The following is a 9,425-nucleotide window of genomic DNA, read 5'->3' on the forward strand; positions in this document are numbered from 1 at the left end:
GAGACAAAGTCTCACTCTGTCGCCCAGGCTGGAGTGCAGTGGCGCGACCTCAGCTCACTGCAAGCTCCACCTCCCAGGTTCACACCATTCTCCTGTCTCAGCCTCCCAAGTAGCTGGGACTACAGGTGTCCACCACCATGCCTGGCTAATATTTTGTATATTTTTAGTAGAGACAGGGTTTCACCATGTTAGCCAGGATGGTCTTGATCTCCTGACCTCGTGATCCACCTGCCTTAGCCTCCCAAAGTGCTAAGATTACCGGTGTGAGTCATGGCACCCGGCCATCTACCCCAGAATTCTAACTCCGGACTAAACATACTTCTCAGACCTACCCTAATATCCTACACTGGGATTACCCACTGTAGTGTAATATCTCACCCACAGTCCTCAGTGCCAGCCTAACAATCCGTCTCAGAATTGATAGACTAAATCCATACCCTCCAGAGTTTTTATAACCTAATGCTACCCAGAATTTTCCAACCCACCCAGCACTCTACCCCCAAATTTTCAGAGCCAGCATAACATTCCAGCTTAGATTTCTCCACACCAGTCTAAGAATCCATTCCAGAATTATCAGTCATTCTAACATCCCACCCATCATTCTGAGAAAACTACTATCTCACTCAAAATTCTCAGAGTCAGACTAATATTTCCCCATATATTTTCCTTTCTGGAGACAGTCTTTGCTCTGTCGCCCAGGCTGGAGTGCAGTGGTGTCATCTCGGCTCACTGCAAGCTCCACCTCCTGGGTTCAACTGATTCTGCTGCCTCAGCCTCTTGAGAAGCTAAGACTACAGGCACCCACCACCACACCCAGCTAATTTTTTATTTTGAGTAGAGACAGGATTTCACCCTGTTGGCCAGGGTGGTCTCGAACTCTTGACCTCAGGCCAGCCACCAGCCTTGGCTTCCCAAAGTGCTAGGATCACAGGCGTGAGTCACCGCGCCCGGCCTCCCTGCATGTTTTCTAAGACTAACTTCCCACCAGCCATCTCAGCGCCAGCCTCACAGCCTATCCCAGAATTCTTAGTATCAGCCTAGAATTCTCAGACTCACTACAAGCCTTCCAGAATTCTCAAAGTCAGAATAACATTCGATTCCAGAAGTCTCAGTTACCCTAACACTCTATCCCGGAATTCTAAGTGCCACACTAACATCCCAACCAGAATCCTCAGAGCCAGTTTAGTTTAACCTTGGATTTCAGAGCCCTGATAGTCCATCCCAGAATATCCCAGAAGGGAAATCATACAGATGACTTAACACGGAAGCCTGGGATCCTAACAGCCTGCTCTGGACTCAAGAAGAAGCTATCAGTCCAGCACCAGCCTTGGGTGCAGGCCTAGTCTATGTTTGGCTCCACACTTTATTCTCCGCAACAACAGCCCAGCTTTTCAAAACCTCCCCTCCGCCGCCCCAAGGCCCACAGCTCCTCCCCATGTGGGCTTCACGGCTGTTGAGAACCCAGAGATCTCCTGACAGTCCTGCCCTCAGCTTTTCTCCCATCTGAGCCCAGAAGGACAATCTCCTTCCAAGAATCACCCTCCCCAATAGCAGCCAACACGTACATGTCTTCTCTATGTGGACCCTGGGCCCCAGACACCCCCTGCCCAGACGCCCCAGGCACCTGCAGGGCTGGGCTTAGTGACAGCCGCTTCAGGACTTTCTTCTTGTGCTCATTCAGCAGGCCGTCTATCTTCCGCATGGGGGGCAGGTACAGCTCGTCTGATGGATGAGGACATGGTGTCAGGAAGGCCACAGCCCCACAAAGCACTGGGGCCAAGGTGGGGTCATGGAGTCTGGGTCCCCAAATCCCCTTCCCACTCAGAGACAAAAGTAAAGGCCCCAGTCCCCTCCTCCTTCAGACCCAGGAGTCTTGGCCCCAGCTTCCTCGTCCCTCAGACCCAGGAGTCCAGACCCCCAGCCCCTCCTTCCTCAGACCCAGGAGTCCGGACCCCCAACTGCTCCTCTCTCTCAGACCCGGGAGTCCAATCCCAGTCCCCTCCTTCCTCAGACCTGGGAGTCTAGGCCCCCAGCCCCTCCTCCCTCAGATCCAGGAGTCCAGGCCCCCAGCCCCTCCTCCCTCAGACCCAGGGACCTCCTCCCTCAGACCCAGGACTCCAGGCCCCAGCCCCTCCTCTCTCAGACCAGGTCCAGGCCTCAGCTCCTCCTCCCTTAGACCCAGGAGTCCAGACCCCAAACCTCTCCTCTCTCATATCAGGTCCAAGCCCTCAGCACCTGCTCCCTCAGACCGAGTCAGCCCCCACCCCTCCTCCCCAGGCCTCAGCTCACCATGCGTGTCCTCCAGGGCCTGGATCATGTCTGGGTCAAGTGCTGTGCTCACCAACATCTCCACATAGCTCCGGTACATCTCCCGCATCGCCCGGGTTTTCAGCAGACGCCCAGGTACTGCCCGCTCTGCAGAAAAGACAGGACGCAGGCTCGTTATCCCAACTTCCTCTGAGACCACCTGTGTGGCAGATGCTGTTCTCAACACTGGGGACCAGAAGAGAAATCCCTGCTTTCGGGAGGTCCAAGTCCACTAGGGAAGACTGACAGGCAAGCACCAAGCCACGTGCTCTTGTGGCAGAATCACAGGAACCGCAAGAAGCTCAGAGAAGGCCAGGCACAGTGGCTCACACCTGTCATCCCAGCACTTTGGGAGGCTGAGGCAGACCACCTAAAGTTAGGAGTTTGATACCAGCCTGGCCAATGTGGCAAAACCCTGTTTCTACTAAAAATACAAAAATTAGCCAGGCGTGGTGGCACACGCCTGTAATCCCAGCTACTTGGGAGGCTGAGGCAGGAGGATGGCTTGAACCCAGGAAGTGGAGGTTGCAGTGAGTCAAGACTGTGCCATTGCACAGCCTGGGTGACAGAGTGAACCTCGTCTCAAAAAAAAAAAAGCCGGGTATTCTGGCCCGTAAAGTGCTGTGGCCTGTAATCCCAGCACTTTGGGAGGCCAAGGCTGGTGGATCACCTGAGGTCGAGAATTCGAGATCAGCCTGACCAACATGGAGAAACCCCATCTCTACTAAGAAATACAAAATTGGCCGGGCGTGGTGGCACATGCCTGTAGTCCCAGCTATTTGGGAAGCAGAGGCAGGAGAATCCCTTGAACCTGGGAGGCGGAGGTTGTGGTGAGCAGAGATCGCACCATTGCACTCCAGCCTGGGTAACAAGAGCGAAACTCCATCTCGAAAAAAAAAAAAAAAGGGCTGGGCATAGTGGCTCATGCCTGTAATCCCAGCCCTTTGGGAGGCCAAGGCAGGTGGATCACCTGAGGTCGGGAGTTCAAGAACAGCCTCACCAACATGGAGATACCCCGTCTCTCTTAAAAATACAAAATTAGCTGAATGTGGTGTCAGATGCCTGTAATCCCAGCTACTCGGGAGGCTGAGGCAGGAGAATCGCTTGAACCTGGGAGGCAGAGGTTGTGGTGAACCGAGATGGCACCATTGCACTGGCAACAAGAGTGAGACTTTGTCTCAAAAAAAAAAAAGCAGCTCACAGGAGGCATCAGAGTCACCCTTGTTCAAGGTCAAAGGCTGAGCTTTGAGAGATAGCTCAGAGCACTTAATTGTGGCTTCACTTAAGTCTAAAGCAGCAGCATTGTTGGTTTCCAAAAGAGTGCATCCAGAGAGGTCAGATCATAAAAAGGCAAGGCTGAGGGAGGAGATGGGAGCTGGGATTGGACAGGTCAGTGTAGGCCAGACAATACTGGGCCTCCAGCATGAGGCAGAAAGGGCAAGGGCTTTTTCTGGTGGGCACTAGGGAGCCACGGGAGAGCTGAGAGCAGGGAAGGGGTGAGTATAACTGTAGAAAGACGCCTCCTAAAGCCAAGTAGGGGACAGACTGGAGGAGTGAGGCTGAAGTCCAGGCTGATGGACCAGCTAGGAACAAATGGAGGTGGGGCAGGGCTGGAAGCAGAGGACGAGGCTGAGCTGGGCAGGTCTGGGAAAGAGTGCAGGGGATGGGGGCAGGCAGGGCTGGGAGCTGCCCGGCTGTGGGGGCGATAGGTAGAAAAGGAAAAGAGAAAGGCTGGGTGCGGTGGCTCACGCCTGTGATCCCAGTACTTTGTGAGACTGAGGCGAGTGGATTGCCTGAGGTCAGGAGTTCGAGACCACCCTGGGCCAACATGGTAAAACCTCATCTCTACTAAAAATACAAAAATTAGCCGGGTGTGGTGGTGGGCACCTGTAGTCCCAGCTACTCAGGAGGCTGAGGCAGGGGAATGAACCCGGAAGGTGGAGCGTGCAGTGAGCCAAGATCACGCCACTGTACTCCAACCTGGGTGATAGAGTGAGACTCCGTCTCAAAAAAAAAAAAAAAAGGAAAAGAGGTGATGATGGCTCCTGGGAAGTCTGGTCAGGTGACTGTGTAGCCAGAGGTGTGTAAGATGGGGAAGCCAGGACAAAGAGCTTGATGGGATTTGGAGGGGACAAAGAGCCAGGACAAAGAGCTTGATGGGGAAGGTATATGGGGTAGCCAAGGGCAGAAACTGGGCTTGGGCTCACTGGAAAGGGGTCATGACCCCAGCAATAAGGCAGACAGCTCATCAACAAGAGAGAAGGAAACTGGGACCCTGGACAACCCTGAGAAAGAACCATTCATTCATTTACTGAGACAGAGTTTCCATCTGTCACCCGGGCTAGAATGCAATGGTGCGATCTCGGCTCACTGCAACCTCCGCCTCCTGGATTCACACCATTCTCCTGCCTCAGCCTCCCGAGTAGCTGGGACTACAGGTGCCCGCCACCATGCCCGGCTAATTTTTGTGTGTGTGTCTTTTAGTAGAGACGGGGTTTCACTGTGTTAGCCAGGATGGTCTTGATCTCCTGACCTCGTGATCCGCCCGCCTCGGCCTCCCAAAGTGCTGGGATTACAGGCGTAAGCCCTCGCACCCAGCCTTGAGTGGCTGTATTTTTAATATCTGTTAAAAACAGAGATTAAAAACTGTGTGGCCCTGACCAGGTCCCATCACCTCTTGGTGCCTCAGTTTCTTCGTCTTTTATTTATTTATTTAAGAAGCTATCCTTAGAGACAGGGTCTAATTCTGTCACCCTGGCTGGAAAGCAGTGATATAATCATAGCTCACCATAGCCTTGAACTCATGGGCTCAAGTGATCCTTCTGTCTCAGCCTCCTCAGTGGCTGGGACAACAGGCATTCGCCACCAAGCCCAGCTAATTTTTAAAAAATTTCTTGTAGAGATGGGGGTCTCACTATGTTGCCCAGGCTCATCTCTAACTCTTGAGCTCAAGTGATCCTGCCACCTCGGCCTCCCAAAGTGGAGGGATTATAGGTGTGAGCTACCACACCCGGCCCCCATCTTTAAAATGAGGATAATTCTAACAAGCTATCTCACAGGGTTTATTAGGTAAAGGTCAAGTAAGCCTATATGCAAATGTTTAAAATGATACCTGGCACATAGTAAGCACTTAACAAAACTCAGCTGTTACCCTTACTGTACATATGTGAATACATATATATATTTTTGTTGTTGTTACTGTCATCACTAACTAGATATATATATATATTTTTTTTGAGATGGAGTCTTGTTCTGTCTCCCAGGCTGCAGTGCAGTGGCCTGATCTCAGCTCACTGTAACCTCTGCCTCCCAGGTTCAAGTGATTCTCCTGCCTCAGCCTCCCGTGTAGCTGGGATTACGGGCGTGCGCCACCGTTCCTGGCTAATTTTTGTATTTTTTAGTAAAGACGGGGTTTCACCATGTTGGCCAAGCTGGTCTTGAACTCCTGATCTCACCTGATCTGCCTGCCCTGGCCTCCCAAAGTGTTAGGATTGCAGGCACAAGCCACTGTGCCCGGCCTAACCAGACATCATAAGCACTGAGGATGTGGCAGTGTGCTGGGCAGACACGGAGTACACAAGTGGTGTCTACTAAAGACCGGCACTCTCCTATGAGCTTCGTCTGTTATGAACCCATTTTACAGGTGAGATCATTAAGGCACAAGAGGTTATGCCTCTTTCTCAGTGTCACCCAGGGCCTCATAGGAAACCCCACCATCACAGAGCCTCCAGGACAGCCACCTGATGTCCCACATCTTCCTCAGCCTTCAAATCCTGCCTGTTACGAGGCAGAACGCAGCACTGAAGAGTAGAGTCCGAGGCACCCTGGGCTCAGTTGCAACTCTGGTGGGCATCCAACACAGACTATGATGCTGTCTCTTGGTGCCTCGGCTTCCTCACCTGTAGATGAGGGTAACAGTATCTACCTACTAGGATGGGTGAAAATTACACAAGTTAACATCCATCAGCTTCTTAGCAGGCAGCCTGTTGTGCAGTTAGATGCCCCGTGACTGTCAGCTGCTGCCATTAACTGTAACATACTAGTTGTTACCGTCTTGCTGAGGCTACCTAGAGCCCTCTGGACAGCCCTCACCTGTGTCCCTTTCCCACCCACCCCTACAGCCCTGAGGCTGCCTGGAGCCTCACCGTCCTCGCTGGGGGCTCCAGGGGAGGACTCTGAGTCCGAGGAGCTGCCTGGTGGGCCCCCACCTGCCGCAGCGTTGCCCCCTGCCTCCTTCAGCCATTTCTTCCTCTTCTTAGGGGGCGGTTCAGCCTTCACCTTGGTAGGCCGGGCTTTAGGCAGCCGGGATGTGGCAGGCTGTCCTGTGGCGAGACTCCGCTCTGGCCGCGTCTGCCGTCCGCTGGCGGCCCGCTCGCCCCGCAGTGGCCGCTCCCCACGCGTCACCTTCTCCTTCTCCTTTTCCTTTTCGACAGGCCGCAGGAGGGAGGGCTTCTCGGGGGCAGGGGGCTCAGGCATAGCTGTCTCAGGCGTCTGCTCTGGGGGCTTCTCGGATGTCGTCTTTTCAGGGGTCTCAGGCTTGGGAGGTGGTGCTGGGGCCTTAGGGGGAGGTGCAGAGCTACCCCCAGCAGATGTGGGGTTCTTGGCCTGCCCAGAGCGTCTAGAAGGGAACAGAGAAGGGAATGTAGTCAGTAGCCCCCGAGAACCGAAGTTCTCCTCATTGCCCCTGATCAGTGCCCTAGGCACAGAAACAGCTTCTCTCATACTGTCCCCTCCTCTCTCTCTCTGCGTCTCTGACCCCCTCCCTCTCTGGGACTCTGACCACCGCCCTCTCTGTGTCTCTGACCCCCTCCCTCTCTGGGACTCTGACCGCCGCCCTCTCTGTGTCTCTGACCCCCTCCCTCTGTGGGACTCTGACCCCCTCCCTCTGTGGGACTCTGACCCCCTCCCTCTGTGGGTCTCTGATCCCCTCCCTCTCTGGGACTCTGACCGCCGCCCTCTCTGGTCTCTGTTCCCCTCCTTCTGTGAGTCTCTGTTGCCCTCTTTCTGGGTCTCTGTCCACCCCAGGTCTCTGAACTCTTCTGTGAGGCTCTCTCCCCTCCCGTCTCTGGGTTTGTTTCCCTTTCTCTGGATCTCTATCCTCCCCCATCTCTGCCCCCTTTTCTCTGTCTCCTTCTGAGTCTCCATCTCCCTCATGTCTCTGGGTCTCTGTCCCTCTCTCTCTCTGGGCTCTGTCCCCACCTCCCACTCTCTAGCCTTCTCTCTTGCATGCTCCATCCCCATGCCTGTCGGCGCTGCACACTACCTGCCCCTGTGTCCCCCGTGGTTGGTACCTGACTGGCACTGGGGGCCGATGCCAGGGTTTCCGAGCACAGACCCTCACGTAGTCCTTCTTATTGACATTTTCCAGGAACTTTACATAGAGGCGCTGGTACCGATTTTTTGCGTCCCCAAAATACCCCAAATACTATGGGGAGAAAGAGGCATATGAGGAAATTCTTCACATTGCCAGCCAGACAGCCAACACCCCCGTGCCCTGGGCTACCACGGCAGCTGCCTGGAGCGTCCCGGCAGCCGGCGGCCCCCTTCCAGATATACTGTGGAGTGAGTCACACTCCTGCGAAGGGGAACCCCAGCTCCTAGATACCACACCCCGGGGCCCCCAAGTCCTTGGTCCCCTTTGCAGGCTTACATTACTGGTGGCACAAAACTGCCTCTGACCGTCCTTGATCTCTGGAGTGAATTTCTGCAGAAGGGCCTTCTGGACTCGCCAAATGGGTGGGGGTTCACGCCCCGTCTGCAACGCCAGCTGAGGAGGAGGGGTGTGGTGAGGCCAGCAGGGTCAGCCCTCATTCCCGTACCTACTGCCCGTACGCCCTGGCCCACTGGCCTCCCTCACCATCCCCTTAGAGAAAAGGCAGAGACGTCACCAACAAGTATCTTCTACCCCCATGATGTGTTCAGCTCTGTGTGCAGCTTGAACTTGGCCCTGTCCCCTCCTGCCCACCCGGTACCCTGGATCAGGCTGCTCGTTCTTAGGCTGCAGAGTTTGAGTCACTGTTGCCTTACGGAGTGAAAGCCCAGAACTTCCTGTGTGACTCAGAGTAAGGACAATCTTTGGGCACCGCCTGCTATTTACTGTGCTGGACAGGAGGGTACGGTTGTGAGCAAGACGTCCTGGTGTGGTCTGTGTCCCCTCACAATTCTCTTTTTATTTTTTCTTTTTTGAGATGGAGTTTTGCACGTTACCCAGGCTGGAGTGCAGTGGCGCAATCTCAGCTCACCGCAACCTCCGCCTCCTGGGTTCAAGCTGATTCTCCTGCCTCAGCCTCCTGAGAAACTGGAATTACAGGTATGTGCCACCACGCCCAACTAATTTTGTCTTTTTAGTAGAGAGGGGTTTCTCCATGTTGGTCAGGCTGGTCTTGAACTCCCCACCTCAGGTGATCCACCCGCCTCAGCCTCCCAAAGTGCTAGGATTACAGGCGTGAGCCACCAAGTCCAGCCAAATCTCTGTTGCTTATAAGCCACCCGGTCTATGGTATTCTGGTATAGCAGCCTGAGGGGTCTAAGACACCAAAAAAGCCTTCACACAGAGGTAATAACAGACGTCATAAGACAGACAAGCAAATAAACAAAACAGGGTGAGTTTGTGGCCTGTGCCAAGAATAGGCAGGTGAGGTTACCTGAGACCATTTGATCAGCATGTCCACAGCGGGGAAGACAGAGCAACAGGAAGGCTCCCTATCTCTGCTCCCCCTACCCCACAAACACCTGAACACAAACCACCACCACCCTGCAGTTTGCGTGTGCCCCAGCTGGGCGATGGCAACTGACGGACGTGAGAGAATGTGACCTTGAGGACTAAAGGGGCAGCAGAGGCGCCAAATATGGACACAAGAAATAATAGTACAAGTCATAAATGTCCTGTTGCCAATTCCCAGGACACTATAGAAGCCTAGAGGAGGGGCCTCACATTTTTTTTTTTTTTTTTTTTTTTGAGATGGAGCCTTGCTCAGTCACCCAGCTGGAAGTGCAGTGGCCGGGTTCAAACGACTCTCCTGCCTCAGCCTCCCAAGTAGTTGGGACTATAGGCACCCACCACACCAGGCTAATTTTTGTATTTTTAGTAGAGACGGGGTTTTGCCAGGTTGGCCGGG

At 53.9% G+C, this 9,425-nt stretch overlaps 1 protein-coding gene across 1 annotated transcript; it reads right to left on the minus strand.

The window, feature by feature from the left end:
• Window positions 1-916: 916 nt before the first annotated feature.
• Window positions 917-8,560, minus strand: LOC113224129 (proline-rich protein 12-like). The gene is made up of 5 exons (XM_026453414.1): window positions 7,958-8,560; window positions 7,599-7,732; window positions 6,453-6,925; window positions 2,290-2,415; window positions 917-1,722 (listed from the first exon to the last, which is right to left on the minus strand). Exons 3-5 carry the CDS (start codon window positions 6,781-6,783, stop codon window positions 1,445-1,447), a joined length of 735 nt encoding a protein of 244 aa, XP_026309199.1. The 5' UTR covers window positions 6,784-6,925; window positions 7,599-7,732; window positions 7,958-8,560; the 3' UTR covers window positions 917-1,444.
• Window positions 8,561-9,425: the final 865 nt, after the last annotated feature.

Source organism: Piliocolobus tephrosceles, unplaced genomic scaffold (assembly GCF_002776525.5).
Source record: "Piliocolobus tephrosceles isolate RC106 unplaced genomic scaffold, ASM277652v3 unscaffolded_43756, whole genome shotgun sequence".
NCBI lineage: Eukaryota > Metazoa > Chordata > Mammalia > Primates > Cercopithecidae > Piliocolobus > Piliocolobus tephrosceles.

What these genes read in the sequence shown, in the direction of transcription:
- LOC113224129 (XM_026453414.1), bottom strand. Translation starts at nt 6,783, where the DNA reads ATGCCTGAGCCCCCTGCCCCCGAGAAGCCCTCCCTCCTGCGGCCTGTC. An exon ending in TGGAGCCCCCAGCGAGGACG is followed by an intron (nt 2,416 to 6,452) that starts GTGAGGCTCCAG and finishes TCTTTTCTGCAG; the next exon opens with AGCGGGCAGTACCTGGGCGT. An exon ending in GGCCCTGGAGGACACGCATG is followed by an intron (nt 1,723 to 2,289) that starts GTGAGCTGAGGC and finishes CTCATCCATCAG; the next exon opens with ACGAGCTGTACCTGCCCCCC.